This window comes from Myotis brandtii, unplaced genomic scaffold, assembly GCF_000412655.1.
Source record: "Myotis brandtii unplaced genomic scaffold, ASM41265v1 scaffold393, whole genome shotgun sequence".
Taxonomy (NCBI): Eukaryota; Metazoa; Chordata; class Mammalia; order Chiroptera; family Vespertilionidae; genus Myotis; species Myotis brandtii.
In genome coordinates, this window is record NW_005365070.1 from 158,226 (window position 1) to 179,902 (window position 21,677).

Sequence of the window (21,677 nt, forward strand, 5' to 3'; positions counted from 1 at the left end):
TATGATCTTTCTAATGTAATGCTGAATCTGATTTGCTAGAATTTTGTTGATAAATTTAGCATCTATGTTAATCCAGTATATTCGCCTGTAGTTCTCTTTTTTGTGATGTCTTTATCTGGTTTTGGAATTAGGGTAATGCTGGCTTCATAGAAAGAGCTTGGAAGTGTGCCTTCCTCTTGAATTTTTTGGAATAGTCTGAGGAGGATAGGTTTTAGTTCTTTGAATGCTTGGTAGAACTCCCCTGTAAAGCCATCTGGACCAGGGCTTTTGTTTGCTGGAAGATTTTTTATTGCTGCTTCAATTTCTTTGGTAGTTATCAGTCTATTCAGGTTTTTTATTCTTTTTGATTGAGTTTTGGGAGTTTGTATTTTTCTAAGAATATGTCTATTTCATCTAGGTTGTCCATTTTGTTGGAATAGAGATGTTCATAGTATTTTTTCATAATCATTTGTATTTCTGTGGGATTGGTTGTTACTTAGCCTCTTTCATTTCTGATTTTGTGTCCTCTCTCTTTGCTTCTTGATGAGCCTGGCTAGAGGTTCATCAATCTTGTTTATCCTTTCAAAGAACCAGCTCTTGGTTTTGTTGATCTTTTGTATTGTTGTTGTTTTTTTGTTTGTTTGTTTGTTTGTTTTGTCTCTATGTCATTTATCTCCACTCTGATCTTTATTATTTCCTTCCTTCTGCTTACACTGGGCTTTTCTTGTGGTTCTCTTTCTAACTCTTTGACTTGTAGGGTTTGATAATTTATTGCCATCTTTTCTTGTTTTTTGAGATAGGCCTGCAGAGCTGTGAACTTCCCTCTCAAGACTGCTTTTGCTGTGTCCCATAGATTTTGGATTGTTGTGTTTTCATTGTCATTTGTTGCCATGATGCTTTTTATTTCTTCTTTGATCTCTTTGGTAGAATTTTCTGATCTTTCAATAATGAATTATGTTCTATCATATATTGAAGCTACATTTGAAAGTTTCAAAAAATAAGAACAATGATGAACTTCTAAGGGCTTCTAATTGATTCACAAAATGAAAGGTTTTGTGAGCTTATCACTCTGTCACAGAGTGTCCCCTTCCCCAGCCAAGTGTGCTTGCTTGTGGACTAACACTAAGGGACCAGCTCTGCCCTGCAGCAAGAATCCTGTAAGGGACTCCTCTCTTAGTCTTCGTACCCTTGCAGAAGTCACTTGGCACCTGTTCTTTCATTCCTCTTTTCTTTTTTTAAATATATTTTATTGATTTTTTTACAGAGAAGATGGGAGAGGGATAGAGAGTTAGAAACATCGATGAGAGAGAAACATCAATCAGTTGCCTCCTGCACACTCCCTACTGGGTATGTGCCCTCAACTAAGGTACATGCCCTTGACTGGAATCGATCCTGGGACCCTTGAGTCTGCAGGCTGACGATCTATCCACTGAGCCAAACCAGTCAGGTCTCATTCCTCTTTTCTTACCCAGACTTCTACCTGACTTTCTGACCCTTATTCACTTAGTCTTTTCACTTGGGTTCCGGCTGTTTGGTGCTGACTTAGACCTATAACGCAGCCAGCTGGGCTCCACTAAGCTCTGCTCTCCCCTTGGTGGATCTCTACCTAAGTTGTATACACAGTAGGGGCTTCATGAAGATTTGCTTAACCTGTGGCTTACTATAACTTAATTCCCAGGCCTGTTTGCAACTTTCCACCCCTTTCCCTCTAGTTTACCCTGGCATATAGCCATCAACGTTCTGAATGATAACTCACACATTCGGGCCTTGAGGTGGCCTGGGCCCTCTCTACAACCCAATGTCTAGGAGTTACATAGTCTTCTCTGGCCTAGTCTGGGTTGATCCCAGGTTTTCAGACCTCTGTCATCATCCTCCTCAGGGCTATTTCAATATCTCAGATCTATTGTTAGGGTCTACAACATAACTCAAAATAGTTTTCTGGTATTTTCTAACTGTACCCAATGATAAGGACAGCCAAACCCAGAAAAAATTATTTCACATATTTTTAGAATACTGCACATCTAAAATTCTAATGTACAAGAAAGAAAACGAAAGCATGGTTTAACTTGAAAAATGTAGATTTGTGGGCACTTGAGAAGAGAATAGTAGCAAGAATTGTTACTTATTAGCAACCTTTAGTGGGATATTGGGTCCCAAGAGATATTAACCTTTGTGTCTTAAAGTTGTGCCAACTCTCAATTCAAGCTTTTCTAATATCTTTCTCCCTTAATTGCTTAGATGGAATTATTTGTGCATAAAGATTTAGTTAGGCTGACTCACTACCATTTAGAAATCAAAATCAAATATATTTCTCCCTTCTGAATGTTGAATTTGACATTTGCTTGTCCCAGTTTAGGAGGGTCTAATGCACAGTCCTCCAAATGCAGAAACAAACAAACAACATGTTCCTGGTGGTATCCACAGACACACTTGGGGAGCCTTTGTAAGCTAGTGGGAGTAGAGACAACCTCTCCTTTGTCGAACTTTGGGGGAGCCTGAGTCAGAGCATTTCTCATCTCTGGTAATACTATTTCAAACAGTTAGTGAGGGCTTACTGTGACCACACAGTTTTACATGGGTGCAGGGCTCGTCCAGGGTAAGTTTACATCCCATCTGACTCAATATTTGACTTCCTAGAATGTTTTATTAGCTAACTGGCATTTTATCAGCTAACTTGTTGGAGCAGGGATTAGCTGCCTGGCAGCTGAGAACAAGAAGAGAATTCATTCTTTCATTGCTTCAACAGATAGTTATTGAGCATCTACTATGTTTCAAGTAAAGCGCTGACTATATTATAGACAGTCACTGACTTTACTGAATGAAGAGAATCCACTGTGTCCTTTTGGATTTATAATCACTCCCTGATATTGAACCCATGCAATTCTCAGACGTACTATATCTTATCTTTCTAATCCTACTCATTCCTCTGAACTGTTTCCATTGTCCAACTGTCCCATGAAAGCTCCCTAACAGCTCTTATAGGTCCTGTTTACCCCAAGTCAGTTCTTCCCTGAAACTGCTGACCTTGTTTTCTATATCACTACTCCCAACACACACAAGAGCTAACTGCTTAAGATGTGAAATGATGCCGAGGTAACTCCAACACAGAGGTTCTTAAAAGACAAGACTTAAAGAACAAATATAGTAGTTAAGTGCATGGCCTCTTAACCCAGACTGCCCCATTGAAATTCTATTTCTATCACTCATGATTCTGTGACTTTGGGCAAATTGCTTCACATCTCTATCCAATTTATTGCACACTCAAATGGGGATATTGATAGCCCTTACTTCACCGAGGATTTCAATAAATTAATACATGTAAAATACTTATAATAGTGCCTACAACATAATAAACTTTCTTTTGATATATTAGCTATTATCATTACTATTTACCTTGGAAATGAATTGAATAGTAATTGTGGGCTAGTGGACAATGGGGTTGATATTTTGGGGTAGATGCCTGGAGCCCTCACAGATCATATAATGTGGCTGTGAGCAGATTGAAATGTCTGGCTCTGCCATTTTGTGAGGAGTTACCTATTTTGATTGCTTATGTAGAAAATAAAAATTATATAGCAACCATTTTTTAAATGAAGGTTTTTTTTCATTGTTTTGTTTTTGAGGGGTTTTTTTCCTCATTCAGAAAGCAAAATATGCTCATTTAAAAATCAGGGTAAAAAAGAAACAGAAAAGCAAGCAGAAAGAAATAAAGTGCTTATAATCCCATCCATCAAGAAACAAGACAGTATTAGAACCTTAGGATAAAGCTTTTTGGATAATTCATAATACACGTGATGCAACACTTTTTGGTGACCAAATTTTTAAAAAACGTAGTGTTGTATTATTAATATAACCATTAGTTACTGTATAGGAGACCACCTTGTTAAATATGTAAATTATATTCTTCTTTTAGTTATTGCAAAAAAACACTAAGGTAGACAACACACAAAGATGTATATCCATCTTTATACACAATCTTAATCATTTCCTTAAACAATGGTTTTCCAGAAATTGAATTCCCCATCTCATTTAGGTTGCATTGTTGGTTGTTTGTCCTATTTTTATTTAAGACTTTCAATTAAATACTAAAATATTTTTGTGTAAAATTTTATTTAAATACTGAAATACAAATGCAAATTCTGGACAAGATTTATGACAATGGTTGCCCTTGTTTGGTGAAGCTGTGAAAGGATTTTATGAACCCAAACTTCCTACTGGGTATCAGAAGTTTAAAGGTAGTAGACTGTATGAGGAAATAGTTTGGGCTCTGGAGTCAATACATGTACTTTTAATTCCTGGCAGTTGTATGACTGTGGGTTCATATTTAACCTTGCTGAACCTTGATTTCTTCATATGAAAAATTCCTTTTATGACTTGGCCCATGCTTGTATCTTCTAGTTCATCTCACATTGTCTCACCACTCTCATAGCATTCTCTCCCCTCAATTTTCACTTCCAACAGGAGGCAGCCAATTGATGTTCCAATCTCACATCAATGTTTCTCTCTCCCTTTCCCTTCCTCTTTCTCTCTAAATATCAATAAAAAATATTTAAAAACGTAAGTAATTAGTATTGGTCATTAGGATTCAGGTTAGACATTATCCCCCTCAAGAAAACCTGTCTGATCATTCCCTCCACATACACACTTCAATCTAGGTTTGGTGCTCCTCCTTTGTTTTTCTATTAAAAAACTGTTCTTGTCACTGTCATTTGTATAAATCACACTTTAGTGTACATACCTGTTTCAGTTTTTAATTCTACTAGACTAGGAGGTCTTTGAGATCAGATACTATTTCTTATTTTTCTCTGCATCCTCAGTAGCTACCACTGTGCATGGAAGCAGTGAGGGCTCATAGGAATTTGTTAAATGAGTGATGAATGAATGAAATAGAATAATCATACCTATTTGAAAAACTTATCAACTAATGATTATATGAAATAATGCAAGTGGAAATTCCTAGAACAATGTTTGTTCAGAAAATATCTCATAGCATAAAAGGTAAGTGATAGTAAATTTGTGACAGATCTCTTGCAATCACTTAAAATGTTCTGAGTATAAAATTCTGTAGAACGTTTGTCTTTGTTTAAGTTTGTTGAAAGTAAATTCCACCACTGTAGATGGAATCTCAGAGGACAAAGTACCTTTTGTTTAAGACAGCACAGACCAGCTATTAGTGGTGAGGTGCCATGCCTAAGTGCTTCCAGGGCCTGAGGTCAACTCACCCAGACAGACCACCCCTCTCTAGCCTCACACCTTGGACCCAGAAAGGAATGAGGAAGTGGGTAAAGAGGAAGAGGGAATATAGGAAAGAGGGCTGGAATAAGATTCTTTGGGGTTAACAGTTGGAGGTTTTGCACAACAGCCATGTTGTGAACAGACCAGCTATACAATAGAGACTTCTAAAACCCCCCAGGGAAGTGGCCCCTCTGTCACTTTCCATTTTTTCCTGAGCTTTGCAGCCTTCAGCAGATCTCCCTAGTGGTGCCTTTCTCTGGCACCTCATTGGCCAGTTCCCCACTACCTCCTGTGGTGCAAACAGTCTATTAAGGGTGAATCTCTCAGAGTAAAACTGGTCTAACCAAACGTTTTTTCAGTTCTGAGAGTCTGGCACAAAACTGCTTAGTGGCACCTACTATCACAAAGGCCAGTACTGCTCTCTCTGCTGCTGGAATGGTAGGCTCCTGGTTCTTTTAGGAAATTGCTGGGGCATTCTGGCCACCTCCCAAGTGGTTCTTCCCTTCAGGCCATACCCTTTTGAACTCAAGGGATTGGACTCAGTTCATTCAATTTGAAGAATTTCTCAGTCTCTCAGTTGCAATTAACAACCTCGTGTCTTAAAGCACCAGTTAAAACTAACAGGTCAAACAATGATGTGAATACAGGGTAAATGGCATTTACTAGTAAAGGAAAGAGAGAAACTATTATAGAATTCAGAAGAACATTGACCTTTAGCAAGTTTCACTCAGAACTTCTGTTGAGAGCTCTAGCTTCAACTAGTCCTTCCCAGTGTCCAGGCAGCAGATGGAGCTCTGCACTGTGATGAAAAAAGGAGTGTCAAGGCCCCAACTAACGGAAACTCTTCATAGAGATTCCCACCAGTGGATTCTTGAACAAACACCCAACTACCAACCACCCAACTCCAAAGACAGTTTCCCAATCCCCACCCCAGTGCCTTAAATGTTGGGTTCAGGTTCCCTCCTCCTTTCAGCTGTGGGAATGGGAAGGGCCAAGGGAAGGGTGTGGGTGGGAAAGCTTGAGTCCAGGCCTTTCCTTTGAGCTCTAATATCAGGAGGGAAGCCTGGCAGCCAGGTGACAGCAGAGGATACGGGGGACCTAGAGGGGTGGAAGAGAGGGCACCTAAACCACCCTTGGCCACTGCTCAGCCTGGCCTTGGGCCTATAAAGCACAAGCACTTTCTTTTTCAATTCAATTTATTCTCTGAATCAACAAACCTTAGGCTACAAGGAGCAAAGCAAACTCAGTAGTTTAAACAAAGACATTCATCATAGCAGCTGGCAAATAAATCCCTGGCAATGACAAATAAATCCCTGGCAAAGAAATAGCCTACATTGGCTAGGGTGGGACATTATGATTCCAGGATGATTTTCCTAACATGGTTTAGAAGCTTCATCAATTGAGTTTTTCTTGTACAGGCACGGGAGTGGTGATGAGTTGTTATGGTCAGTCTGTTGGTCAGCCTGTCATCAAAAGTTGATTGAGCACCTTTGGATGGGACCAGCTGCTTGCAACTAGAAGATACATCAAGAAGTCCTGGAAAACCAGGAAGCTTTACAACAAACACATACAGCAATCCCACCTGAGTCATAAGTCTATTACCTAACCAACAACCAGCCAGGGTTTTGAAGCTCAAATGGGGCTTGAACCCCAGATCACTCATTAACTTAAATAGCAATGCTACCTTGGATAAGTCAACCTCTCTGTACCTCAGTTTACATGCCTGTAAAATAAAGATAGCAATAATATTCCTGGCCTTATTCACTTGTATATTGCTGTGTAGACAAGAGTATTAGGACATATTTACCATCTAAATTTGGAGCCAATTTTTTAAAAATATATTTTATTGATTTTTTTTACAGAGAGGAAGGGAGAGGGATAGAGAGTTAGAAACATCGATGAGAGAGAAACATCGATCAGCTGCCTCCTGCACAACCCCCACTGGGGATGTGCCCGTATGACCTTGACCGGAATCAAACCTGGGACCCTTCAGTCCGCAGGCCAATGCTCTATCCACTGAGCCAAACCGGTTAGAGCTGGAGCCAAATTTTATGGGGTATTCATGTAGAAAATATTTTTATGCTATTGTTCTAAGTGTTTTAGATATATTAATTCATTCAACCTTTGTAATGATTCTATGTAGTGGGCATTAACATTATCCTCATTTTACAGATGACAAAACCCAAGGCACAGAGAGGTTATATAAATAACCTAGATAGTGACAATCATTTTTGTGTGTGTGAACATTACATGAGATAGGGTATGCAAAATATATCTGGAACATAGGCTATTGATATTATTAGTTAGTAGTATTGTTGTTACCATTGTTATGAACTGTGTTAGCATTACTAAGAGTAGTTACCACAGAGCAATTTTCTTAAGCTTTTTGTTTTTAATTTTTTAAAATTAATTTTATAATTACAGTTGACATATAATATTATATTAGTTTCAGGTATACAATATAATGATTAGACATTTATATACCTTATGAATTAATCACCCGACAAGGCTACTACCTATCTGACATCATACATAATTATTATAATATTATTGATTATATTCCCTATGCTGTACTTTATATCCCAGGTAAGTGGGGGGGGGTGGATGAAAAAAGTGAAAGGGATTAAGAAACTAACCACAGATTAATTTAAAATGTAGTTAAATCACAAAGGGTTTGGCTATTTCCATCAGCTTCCTTAAGGAAGCCCAACATTATTTTAGGTAACTCTAGACAGCTTTTATGAACCCTCCCAGGATTAATGACTCCAGGAGAAGAACAAATCCCCTGGGACTATTGACTAAGCAAAGGAAAACCACTCAGAAAGGCAGGATAAATTAACCTTGGGAAACCCAAGAGGAAGTGGAGACCTGAGGAAACAAAGTTCTATTGCCTGGAGGTGGGTGGCAAAATTAAGCTTATCAAAAAAACTCCAGGTTGAGGGTGAAAGGTCATTCTATATTGATTTGCAAACCAGAGAAATAAAGAGGTCTAAGCAAGGAAGGGAGGAATTAACATGGTTTGAGCACTTATTTTGCATCAGAAACTTTACTTCTGGAATTTCATTTATATTCATAATGACTTCGTGAGATAGGTGCTGTGATTATCCTTATCCTATATAATAAAAGCCTAGGTGGCATCTCATGTCATCTCACAAGATGGCCACCACAAGATGACCACCACAAGATGGCTGGCAGGGGAGGGCAGTTGGGGGTGACCAGGCCTGCAGGGGAGGGAAGTTTGGGGTGATTGGGCTGGCAGGGGAGGGCAGTTAGGGGCAATCGGGCCAGCAGGGGAAGGCAGTTGGGGGCCATCAGGCTAGCATGGTAGGGCAGTTGTGGGTGATCAGGCCAGCAGGGGAAGGCAGTTGAGGGCCATCAGGCTGGCAGGGGACAGCAGTTGGGGGCGAGATCAGGCCAGGAGGGAGGGCAGTTGGGGGTGACCAGGCCAGCAGGGGAGGGTAGTTGAGGGTGACCAGGCCTGCAGGGGAGGGCAGTTGGGGGCTACCAGGCCTGCAGAGGAGGGCAGTTGGGGCTGATCAGGGCCTGCAGGGAAGGCAGTTGGGGGTGATCAGGCCAGCAGGGGAGGGCAGTTAGGGGCAACCAGGCTGACAGGGGAGGGCAGTTGGCAGTGACCAGGCCTGCAAGGGAGGGCAGTTGGGGGCCAGCAGGCCAGCAGGGGGGGCAGGTGGGGGTGATCAGGCTGGCAGGAGAGGGCAGTTGAGGACCATTGGGCCAGCAGGGGATGGCAGTTGGGGGTGATCAGGCTGGCAGGGTAGGGCTGTTGGTGGCGATTGGGCCAGCAGCGAGCAGTTAGGTATCAATCAGGCCTGCAGGGGAGCAGTTAGGGAGCGATCTGGCTGGCAGGCAGAAGTGGTTAGGGGCTATCTGGCAAGTAGACAGGTGAGCAGTTAGGAGCCAGCAGTCTCGGATTGTGAGAGGGATGTCTGAACTTCATGCACCAAGCCTCTAGTTTTAGTGATAAGGGCACTGGCTCAGAGAGGTGAAGTGACTCACATGAGGTTTCACAACTTAAAATTGTTGGAGCTTGGACTAGAACGCAGCTCTGCCCAATCTAGACATGTTTCTTTTTTGATAATCTATAAGTCCAATACAAAACTCATATTGCCCATCTTAAACTTACTACTTTTATTCTGTTCTCTGTCTTGGTGAAAGGGGGCCACCATCCAGTCACCTAAGCCAGAAATCTGAAGGTCATCTAGATTCCTCTCATTCATCTTCCATATGTAGACCAGGATCAAATGCATCTAGAAATTCTACTTTTTATTATCATCTGTTGCATAAAGCCTGTCTGTCTCCACCATTCACTTTCAGGTTGGAATATTGATGTTTGAGCATTTTTTCCTATGTCCTTTTTAGGACATAGGTTGATTATCTAAAATTGGAGCCTCTGAACTTGAGGCTATTATTCAGTTTCTACCTGGCATCTCCAACACTTAGAACACATTTTATTAAATATTGGCTAAGCAAATGAATGCATAAATTAATTAGTAAGCACATGCTAATATCCACAATTTTAGCTTCTTAAATTATCAAGTGATTCTCTATCACTTTCAGAATATAAACCACATGGCTTGCTGTGCTTCATCTTAAAAAAAATCTTTATTGTTGAAAGTATTACATATGTCCCCTTTCCCCCATTGACCCCTTCTAGCCCACCCCCGCTCCCCACCTCAGGCCTTTACCACCCTATTTTCTGTGTCTATGGGTTATGCATATATGCATACAAGTTCTTTAGTTGATCTCTTCACACCCACCCATCCACCCATCCCTTTCTTCCCTCTGAGATTCAACAGTCTGTTCCATGCTTCTATGTCTCTGGATCTATTTTGTTCATTAGATTCCACATATGAGTGAGATCATGTGATGCTTGTCTTTCTCTGGGCTTATTTCACTTAGCATCATACTCTTCAGGTCCTTCCATGCTGTCTCAAAGGGTAAGAGATCCTTCTTTTTTACTATTGCATAGTATTCCATGGTGTAAATGTACCACAGCTTTCTTATCCACTCATCTACTGATGGGCACTTGGGCTGTTTCCAGATCTTAGCTATTATAAATTGCACTGCTATGAACATAGGGGTGTATATATTCTTTCTGATCGGTGTTTTGGGTCTCTTAGGATATATTCCTAGAAGTGGGATCACTGGGTCAAATGGAAGTTCCATATTTAATTTTTTGAGGAAACTCCATACTGTTTTCCATAATGACTGCACCAGTCTGCATTCCCACCAGCAGTGTACTAGGGGTCCCTTTTCTCCACCTCCTCATCACCACTTGTCATTTATTGATTTGTTGATGGTAGAAATTCTGACAGATGTGAAGTGATACCTCATACTGTCATTTTAATTTGCATCTCTCTGATGATCAGTGACTTTGAGCATTTTTTCATATGTCTCTTGGCCTTCTGTCTGTCCACTTTGGAGAACTGTCTATTTAGGTCCTTTGCCCATTTTTTAATTGAATTGTTTGTTTTCCCTTTGTTAAGTTGTATGAGTTCCTTATATATTTCAGATATTAACCTTTTATCAGATGTATCATTGCCAAAGATGTTCCCCCATATAGTGAGCTTCCTTTTCATTTTGTTGATGCTTTCTTTTGCTGTGTAGAAGCTTTTTATTTTGATGTAGTCCCATTTGTTTATTTTCTCCTTAGTTTCCCTTGGCCTAGGAGATGTATCCACAAACATATTGCTATGAGAGATGTCTGAGATTTTGCTGCCTATGTTTACTTTAAGAATTTTTCTGGTTTCACAACTTACATTTAAGTCTTTTATCCATTTTAAGTTTATTCTTGTGTATGGTATAAGTTGGTGGTCATTTCATTTTTTTTGCATGTATCTGTCCAATTTTCCCATATCTGTACTTCGTCTTAATTTACAGCTACTCTCCATCTTCTTTTCAACACTCCACTATTCACTCAGATTGACCTTTTTTTTCCTTGAAAGGACATGTTCTCTTTTTCATATTGGCCTTTAATTTTTCCTTTGTGTAGACCACCATAAATCCCTCAACACTCTCTAGTTCTCACTCTTTATCTCCTTAGCTCCCACTCAGGAACTTAAATTGTTTATTATTTGGAAAATTTTTCCTGACACTTCAAGTCCAAGTTTGTATTTATTTATTTATTTATTTGTTTGTTTGTTTGTTTATTTAAATTTATTGGGGTAACATTGGCCAACATGATCAGATAAAGTTCAGGTGTGGAGTTCTATGTTACAAGATCTGTATATTGCACAGTGTGCCCACCACCCATAAGGTCCAAGTTTTTAGAGTTGACAAAACTAAGTCTCAGATATGCTAAGTGACTTGCCCAAGGCCACACAGCTTGTAAGTGGTACAAATTTATCCTACATTATCAGACTCTAAATATACATTATATCATTTATATTTCCCCTCACAACAACTCAGGAAGCTAAGAGAGTAAGTGACTGGTTCAAGGTTACAACACTAAAATGGCTCAGTATTTGTAGCCCCAAGTCCAGGAACATTCCACTACACAAAAATATTCCATCTCATTGGAGTTGGGACAGCTTTTCCTTATGAAGGGGAGAGGTATCTTTTCATCACTGACAAAATTACAAAAGATCCCTTATCATCCGAGGGTAAATACCACACTACCAATTAAAAACAATCAGTAGGCATTCTTTGCTTTGTTATTTATCTTGAATAGTTCTCAGTCCTGGTACTGCCTGCCCTCTGCCTCTTTCAGAAATTGTTGCCTGGTGGCCTTTATGATGGGCTTGCTCTTAAAGAAATGAGGTAAGCTGACCCACTATATTCTCCCTGAGTAAGCCACCAGGTACCTGCTGTGATTAACAATACAGTCACTTAGCAATCAGGTAAAGGTAAGATTTGAGATGTTTCGAACCTCTTATTTTGACTTTAGGCTCCATAAACCATCAAAGTGAATTACGTTTGGGGAAAATTCACAAACAAAGCTGTTCTTCACCTCCACTATGCTTCTCCAAATACAGCACTGCCGCAGGCAGGGGGAATAGCAGACATAACTGTGTCAAATATATTGATGGGATTATTGGTTTTGAAAACTCTCCATATATACTCGAGATAAGCAAACAGTCCAGGCTTTAGAAAAAAAGGTCATCCATCAAGGACATTCATTACTGTTACTGGTATGTGTGCATATTAGGAAGAATCATAGTCAAGCTAGAAACCTGACCTCTACTATTTCTAAGAGCTGAGAATGCCTTAGATTTGATCTTTCCTCCGTTTCTTTTAGTCAAGAAAATTCCAATCTCCATAATAAAGAGACAAAACTGAATTTACATTTAAATCTGCAATTATTTTTAAAATTTATTTTATTGATTTTTTTAAGGAGAGAAATATTGATGAGAGAGAAACATCAAGAATCATCACACCTCCTGCATGACCCATAGTGGGGATCAAGCCACAGCCTGGGGATGTACCCTAACAGGAAAATGAACTGGCGACCTCTCAGTGCATGGGACTATGCCCAAGCAACTGAGCCACACCAGCCAGGGCTAAAATCTGCAATTATTATTTAAAGCATTACCTTATTCCATTTCTCCTTCTGCTTACCCACTCCCATCATCATTCTAGAGAGCCCACCTTGATTATCTAAGTATATGAAGTCCATGATTAGTGCCATACTAGATATGATGTTGATATTTAACAAAAATCAAGTTCCTTCAATATGAGAGCTTGAAAAATAAAATGAGGTTTTTACTAAATACATTTTTTCATTGGATTACAGTCTAGTAGGCACATTTCAGCAATTTTGAAGTTCCATATCTACCCTGCATTTCCCAAATACTTTTGGAAAATCAGAAAAGAAAAGGTTGAAAAATATTCTCAGAGTTCATCTGTAAAATTAGCACACAGTGCCTCTGTACATAGATACTCAAAGAAGCTTCAAAAAATCAGAATGTGTCTGTGGCCAACCACTCTTCCAAGTAATCTAATTTAAGGCATTAACAAGTTAAAATAGGTCAATAACAAAGGGAGGTTTTCAATCATGCAATGAGGAGAAAATGAATCACTGAAGCCATAGTTGGTAGCAAAAAGCCAGCACTGCCAGTCGAGAGTGTGGCCTTGCTCTAGAACTTTACCTACTTATATGGTAGAGTATAATGTGCCCAAAACAGGGCCTGGAACATATTATGATCTCGATAATAATTTGTTAACAAAATAACGAAATGAATGAATGACTAAAAGGTCTGAATGATAGGGCCTTTGTGGAGATGGATGATTATTAGGCCATCAAATATTAGAATCAGATGTTTAATTCCTTTAAATCTGACTTTTCTGACACTTGGTATTTGATGTAACTGATGAGAGGACCTTAGTGTCCCCATTCCCACTGTAAGTGGTGACACTGACACCCTGATTTTAAATAACAGTCTCAGACTTCAGTTCTTGTGGAGTGCTGACAAATCAGGCTTCTGATTCTGTAGGCCCGAGCCAGATCTTGGACACCATCAAATTCACCAAGAAATTGCTAGTGAGGGTAGAATAAAGCATTCTGGATGCCAATTAGCCTTACCCAAGAGACATTATTCTATCTGATCATGTGTTCTTTTCATATTTCTACTACAGTACTTTCTGTAAAATCAACACCAATGCCCAAGACACCATTATTTCTCCCTATGCAGCCAATTGTGTTTTTTAAATCTTATCTTGAAGAATAATTCTCCCTGAGACTGATCCATGCCTCTTGAGATATCAGTCAATTTTGGTATAAAAAGCCCCTCCATGTGACCTTCCCTAGCTGCTAATGATTCTCTCCATTATGGTTCCAAGCATTTCTTCATCCTGGTTAAGAGATGAGTACTAATAAAAGAGGAAATGTTTAGGTTGTTTTTTAAGCTTTTGAATCAGTGAAAAGATTCATGCCATGTTCTCCCTAACCTCTTTAAGAACCACTTTCTCACATTGCTCCTCAGAACACACCAGTCACCAAAGACTCACTGTATGCCAAATTATTTGCCTTTTGAGAGCAACAGAAAATAAATAATGTGCATGAGCAACATTATAGGACTAAAAGGCTATTGACAGATGAGACTTCTGGATACAACTGTGTATTGAATAGTGGGGTGAGTTCTGGATTGCTTTGCATTTATACGCTGTGTAATCCTACACAGCCACTTAAGCTCCCTGAGTACCTATCTCTTTATTTGCAAAATGGGAAAAGATTAATTTTTTCCTACCTTCACTCACAGGGTAGAATGAAGGATCAAACGAACTAATGGATCTGAGATTACTTTGTAAATGTTAAAGTGTTATTCATTTGTTACTCACTAATACTGCTGACATCATCATCATCAGTCTATTGTTAAGAAGAGAAGATACTGCCCTAACCGGCTTGGCTCAGTGGATAGAGCGTCGGCCTACAGACTGAAAGGTCCCAGGTTCGATTCCGGTCAAGGGCATGTACCTTGGTTGTGGGCACATCCCCAGTAGGGGGTGTGCAGGAGGCAGCTGATCGATGTTTCTCTCTCATTGATGTTTCTAACTCTCTATCCCTCTCCCCTCTTCTCTGTAAAAAATCAATAAAAATATCTTTAAAAAAAATAAAGAAGAGAAGATACTGCTGTATAATTGGCTGCTAACTTAAGGTTCCTTTCCTCTCAGGAGAAAGCTTCTCATGGGACTACAGTTAATGCTATTGCCACTCTCAGTAACACCATGATTGCTACTTACAGAAGTAGCCTTCTATAGAGCAAAAGGAATCAGATGCTGTGACACCCGAATTGCTGGGTAATCTCTCCCATTATCTTCCCAAGGAACACAATGTGCTGCAGCTGGAAAGAAACAATCTGACTTGAAGCCAAATCATACTGGATTCAAGTTGCTGGAATCAGCTCCTCAGAAGGAAAATTTTGTGAAGCTATGGTACTATACTCACCCCCTCCCACATTTAATTGGATCTGAATTTGAACTCCACATTCAGAAAGCCCTTCTGTCACTTTTTGTCAAAGATTCCTTTTTGAGTTGCTTGAAATGTCTATTAAAAGTGTAGCCTAAAGCAATGTCTTTTGAATACCCAGCTCACTAACTCAGGTACTGGAGCACTATGAATATACACCACCAGCCTGCAAATGGATAAACTACTCAAAAGACATTTTCCACTCCTTAAATATAGTTCCAAGAAAAAAAATAGGAAATGCTTCATACCTCTAATGGAAGCTATTTGCTACAAAAACAAATCATTCAGGTTTGTGGAACTAAACTGCCATTTGCAAATAAAAATGAAAGGAAGAGACAGCAAAACAGCATCTGAAGCCATGAAGTCATCACCCGCAAAGCACATTATTCAAATCAAAATGAAACACTCATTTGAAAAAGGGGTTACCCGCACACCCAACAGCAGTTGTTAGTTTATGTATAAAAGAAAACAACCAGCATTTTGTATGAATTTAAAAGAAAATGAGCTCTTTGTTCTTTGTTAGTAGCTAATGTAAATATGAGAGCAAATTGCATTCTTCTTCCAATAAAATTATAGATTTCAAAATGCTCATACATAAAACCCGACATCAAAATGTACATATCATACTATATTGAAAGATGAGTCCCAAATGATACGTTTAATACATTTGTTCTTTCTTGAAGAGATGAGGTATAATTGTATGCAATCATCTCGCAGCTAGGAATGATATTAAGAACCCTGAACTACAAGCACTAAATCAAACTAAGTAGTCTCTTATCTTATTTTTCTCTTTCATACTTGTCATTACTTCCCAAGGTCTCATTACAACTGCATACTTCTACCCTGACCCCAAAGCCCATAGATTTTCTTCAAAAAAGGAGGGTAGCTTTCCCCTTCTCCTTTCCCTCAGAACCACAGTTTTCTCCCCATAAATGTTCATGGGGTGAGACTCATAGGCAAATTATTTCAATGAGCAATACTACCTCTTTGGGCAGGACTACTAAGTTATTGCTTCTTTGTCTTTTTACAACTATTTAGCATATCTTTAAAACTTGCTTTTGTCATCCCCTGAGAAAAGAGAACCTGTTCTAGAAGAAAAGTTAATGGGAAAACATGAGCTACATTGTAATATTAAATACAGATTTCTTTTTCCAAAGCTAAAAACCACAGACCTCCGTCATTCAGTCCTAATGAAGACATAACATTGCTGGCAAATGGGCTGTCCACAAATGACCATTATTGAATGAATAATAAAGGAATAATAGCAATGTAATTTCCACTTACATCAACCACAAAAATCTTCTGGGAATCATCCAAAAATTGCACTTTTAAATGTAGCATTCTCGGAGAGGCTGTTGGGCTGCAAGCAGGCTCAGAGTGCTGTGGGTGCTGTGACAGGAAGGGGCTTTCTCAAGGAATCTCACTCTCAGCTGGGTGCAGTGTGCTCGGGTTCCCCAACCCCACCCACACCCCTACTCAGGCACCCCATCGTCAGCAGGGTACACTTCTGTTTGCTTGAAGTGATGCACACCCAAGGGCATTTGTGCTGCCGAGTGCTGGTGATTAATAGCATCTGGGTGATCTCCTATTTGGTCAACGACAAATCCAACTGGACTCTCTCTAGTCTTCTTAAACTCAGTTCCCTTTTTTCAAAGAAAAATAAAAAAAATGAAAGAGAGAAAGCATTTGCAACCCCTGGGGGTTTCCTTTATTTCACAAGAGCACAATTTCAAAACCCTAGATAAAGCTTCAATAAAGGGAGAAGTCATTCTCAAAAGTAAAAGGACCAGAGTTAGTCTCATATTGTACTAGAAATTTCATGGCTGAACTAGGAAGCTTTATATATAATAGTTGTCCTTGTTTTTGAATTTACATAATTTAGAATGAAAACATTATAAAAAGGAATATATAGAAAAGCCTCATTTCCACTTCTGCCCCCCATTGTACCTCATCAGTAATCAATTTTATCACTTTTTTGTCGTTATTTAGCCTTCAGTGTTTCTTTATGCTGGTACTGTACAAGCAAATGTGAATATATTTCTCAGATGTAAGTAGCATGCTATTACACTGTTTTGTGCCTTTTCTTACTTCACATGTCATTGTGATCTCTCTTTAGCTATGCATGGAGAGCTTATTTCTTTTTACAACTGCATAATTTTGCACTGTGTTAGTGATACATAGTTTACTCAAATAGTCCCCTATTGGTGGCCATGGGTTGTTTCCAAACTTTTGCTATTATAAACAAGGTTGAAATAAATATCCTTGGCTATATGTCATTTTATATTTGTACAAGTATAGCTGCAGGATAGATTTCCAGAAGCAAAATCTGATCAAGGGTATATATTGGCAATTTTTATAGCTCTTTCTAAATTTCACTCCATAATGGCTATTATGGGTTGAATTTTGTCCCCAAAAACTCATGTGTTGAAGTACTAACCCCTAGATACTCAGAATGTGACTGTATTTAGAGATATGGTCTATAAAGAGGTAATTTAGTTGAAATTAAGTAATTAGGGTAGGCTCTAATCCAATCTAACTGGTTTCCTTATAAGTACAGGAGATTAGAACACAGACATGCATAGAGGGAAGACCACTTGAAGATACAGGGAAGAGAAGATGGCCACTGACAAGTCAAGAAGAGAGGCCTCAGCAGAAACCAATCCCACTGGCTTCTTGATCTGAGACTTCTAGTCTCTATAATTGTGAGAAAATAAATTTCTGTTGTTTAAGCTACCCAATCTGTGGCACTTTATTATGGCTAACCTATCAAACTAATAACAAGGGTTGTATCAATATGCAGGTCCATCAACAATGTATGAGAGTGCCTATTTTCTCTAGGTTCATCAACAGAGTGTGTTATCAAATTTTTGGATTTTTGCCAATTGATAAGTGAGGAAAATAATCTCAGGGTACCTTTAGCCAATGTGGCTCAGTTGTCTCCTACACTAAAATTTGGGGTTGATACATGGTCAGGGCACATACCCAGGTTGAAAATCTTTTCATATGTCTATAGGACATCTGTACATCCTCTTTGGATAAGTGTCTAATTAGGTCCTTTACCCATTTTTAGACTGTATTGTTTGTTTTAGTGTTGAGTTGTATAAGTTATTTTTATAAATTTTGGATATTAACCCCTTATATGTATCATTGATGAATATGTTCTTCCATTCAGTGGGTTGTCTTTTCATTTTCTTGATGATTTCCTTTGCTGTGCAGAAACTTTTTAGTTTTAAGTAGTCCCATTTGTTTATTTTTTATTTTGTTTCCCTTGCCCCAGGAAATATATTAGAAAAAATATTACTAAGAGAAATATCCAAGATTTTATTGCTTATGTTTTCTTCTAGGATTTTTATGGTATCAAGTCTTATATTTAAGTCTTTAATTCGTTTGAGTTTATTCTTATATATGGTGTAAGAATTTAGTCTAATTTTTTGCAAGTATCTGTCCAATTTTACTAACACCATTTATTGAATAGATTGTCATTACCCCATTGTATAATCCTGACCCATTTGTCAAAATTAATTGGCCAATAGAAATGGGTTTATTTCTGGGCTTTTTATACAGTTCCATTGATCTATATATCTGTTTCTATGCTATTTTGATTACTATGGCCTTGTAGTATAGTTTCATATCAGGTAGCATGATACCTCCAATTTTGTTCCTTCTTAAGATTGCTGTGGTTATTAAGGTGGTTTTTATTTTGTGGTTTCATATAAATTTTTGGATTTTTTTTTTAGTTCTGTAAAATACACCATTGGTATTTTCATAGGAATAGCATTTAATCTATAGATTGCTTTGGGCAGTATGGACTTTTAACAATTTTAATTCTTCCTATCCATGAGCATGGTATATGCTTACATTTATTTGCATCTTCTTCAATTTCTTTCTTCAGTACTTTATAATTTTCAAGTACAGATATTTTGCATCCTTGGTTCAATTTATTCATAGGTACTTTTTTGATGCAATTGTAAATAAGATTTTTTCTTAATTTCTCTTTCTGAAAGTCATTATTGGTGTATAAAAATACATCTGATTGCACGGCTGGTGTGGCTCAGGGGTTGAGCATTGACCCATGCACCAAGAGGTTGCCGGTTTGATTACCAGTCAGGGCACATGTCTGGGTTGGGGCTCAATCCCCATGCAGGAGGCAGCTGATTGAGGATTCCCCTCTCATTGATTTTTTATTTCTCTCTTCCTTCCTTTCTCTGTAAACTCAATAAAAAATATTTCCAAAAATATAATTGATTTGTGGATATTTGCTTTGTATCATGCTACTTTACTGAATTTATTCATCTTGATCACTAACTGAAATTTCTTAAATGTATGTTGTATTTCTTCATTTGATTCTTGGTTTCCAGGTATAAAACAATTATATTATTTGTGAATAAAGATGGTTTTATCTCTTTTTTTTCCAACTTTTATAATGCTAAATTCTTTCTTTTGCTTAATTGGCTTAGCTAAAACTTAAATGAAATGTTAGAGTAAGAGCCATAGCAACCTCCAAAGAGCTGTCCCAGTTCTGAAAGAATATTATGGGAAGAATATTATGAGTGTGGGAAGAATCTACACAGTCCACCCCAAAGAGGTAGAGAGCACAGTGCCAATCAGGACTGTCCTCTTCCTGAAGCCATCCACCACCTACACCCCAAGTGTTGGCTATCCTCATGCCTGCCTATAATCAAAACTGGCAACAAGAGCTAAAACAGTACAGTGATGGGCAAGAATGGCTGCACTGTCCTGGAGGCTCTGTCCATGGACTACATAGCCAGCTATGACCTGTGCCTGGACATGACTGCCAGAGACATGTAAGACAGTACAAAAAGAAGGGCTGAAGGGCTACCCTGGACTCTGGCTAAGTACTTTCTTTTTTTAAATATAATTTATTGATTTTTTTACAGAGAGGAAGGGAGAGAGAGTTAGAAACATCAATCAGCTGCCTCCTGCACACCCCCTACTGGGGATGTGCCTGCAACCAAGGTACATGCCCTTGACCAGAATTGAACCTGGGACCCCTGAGTCCGCAGGCTGATGCTCTATCCACTGAGCCAAACCGGTCAGGGCTCTGGCTAAGTACTTTAGAAGAACTGACCCTTACAACCTGAAGCTCTGGTTTAAGGCAATGAGGAACTCAGACAGGCGGTGAGATATCCTCTGATTTTTTCCATATCCTTTATCATCAGCGACATTTCTAAATAATGACCTTGGAGAATGAGATATCTCCAAAACACTAGAAGGAGTTGGACCTATTAAAGAAAATCATATCTAGGCTGGCATACCCAGAGTCATCAATATGAGATTTAAGGTGAAAAACACCCTACCATCTGAAGAGTTTCAAGAACAAAGGGAACAAGACAGAGCAAAGGTATTTTAATGGGACCATCTTTTAATAAGAAACCATTTTTTTAAATGATTTACTTGGTTTGCTATGCCTCAACTCAAGGAAGATGGACCCTCCAAGGAAAACATAATAGAAATGCTGGGCCAGAAATGGAAACAAGAAACAGTGTCTTCTAGGAAACAACCAGTATAAAGTATTCGTGATGCTTCCAAAGAGGAAATTGTATCAAACTAAATGTTCAGAAAACTTACTTTACTTTCCCAAAACTGGACTGGTAAAGAGTTTTCAGTGGGTAATTCTGGGATCAATAGTTCAAGACTTAAAATCTGCAAGTAGATTTGAAAAGCATGTTTCAAATTAGTATTTCCCAAATTTTCTTGATCATGACACTCACCTGAAGATATTTGTAAAAATACAAATTTTAAAATCATTGACCCATAAAATAAGTTAAATAATAGTAGCAATAGTGGGCATCCTTTACTTTCTCCTGACTTTAGCAGGAATGCTTCCAGTGTTTTCCCATTAAGTACAACACTGGTTTTTGAAGGAGGAATTTTTAAAAGTACATTTAAACCTGATTAGGCAAGAAGCCTAAAACACCACTCTTTGTCTATACTGAACCAACATATTCTATGACATTAGGTAAATAGGCTGGCAAAATTAGACCAATAAAATGCTGTTATGTGATGGACAAGAGTGCATACCTTTGCTAATATTTTGATAGTTCACAGCACAGCCTCCACAACAACTCCAAATGGAGGGGCAGCTGTGAGGATGGTGGAAGAAACAGTAGCTCTGATGATCAAAAAATCTATTTTAAAACTTACCATCAATGTGATCTGAGGAAGGTCACTGTGCCTCAGTTTTCTAACCTAAGTGACAATTCTAATTCATAGAGTTGTGTGAGAAATAAAAAATTTGGACATGTGGCCATGTGGCATTTGGTTAGAGTGTCATCCTGATACACCAAGGATGCGGGTTTAATCTCCAGTCAGGGCATATACAAGAAGCAACCAATGAATACATAAATAAGTGGAACAACAAATCAATGTTTCTCTCTCTCTCTTCCTCTCTCTCAAATCAATCAATATTTTTTACCTGTACATGTTCTTTCTTTTTCTTAAAATTTCTTTATTGATTAAGTTATTACATATGTGTCCTTACCCCCCCCCCCACCCCCCCTCTCCCCCCTCATTCCCCCCC

General features: G+C 38.7%; 1 protein-coding gene across 2 annotated transcripts in view; it reads right to left on the bottom strand.

Moving 5' to 3' along the window:
• Positions 1 to 16,648, bottom strand: part of FRMD7 (FERM domain containing 7) — a 59,507-nt gene extending 42,859 nt beyond the window's left edge. Inside the window, exon 1 of one of the 2 annotated variants that reach the window (XM_014545003.1) lies at positions 16,421 to 16,648. In XM_014545003.1, coding sequence (XP_014400489.1) covers positions 16,421 to 16,477 — 57 coding nt within the window. In that variant the 5' untranslated portion in view covers positions 16,478 to 16,648. The remainder of the gene's footprint in view (positions 1 to 16,420) is intronic. The other variant, XM_014545004.1, reaches the window with a different exon arrangement.
• Positions 16,649 to 21,677: the final 5,029 nt, after the last annotated feature.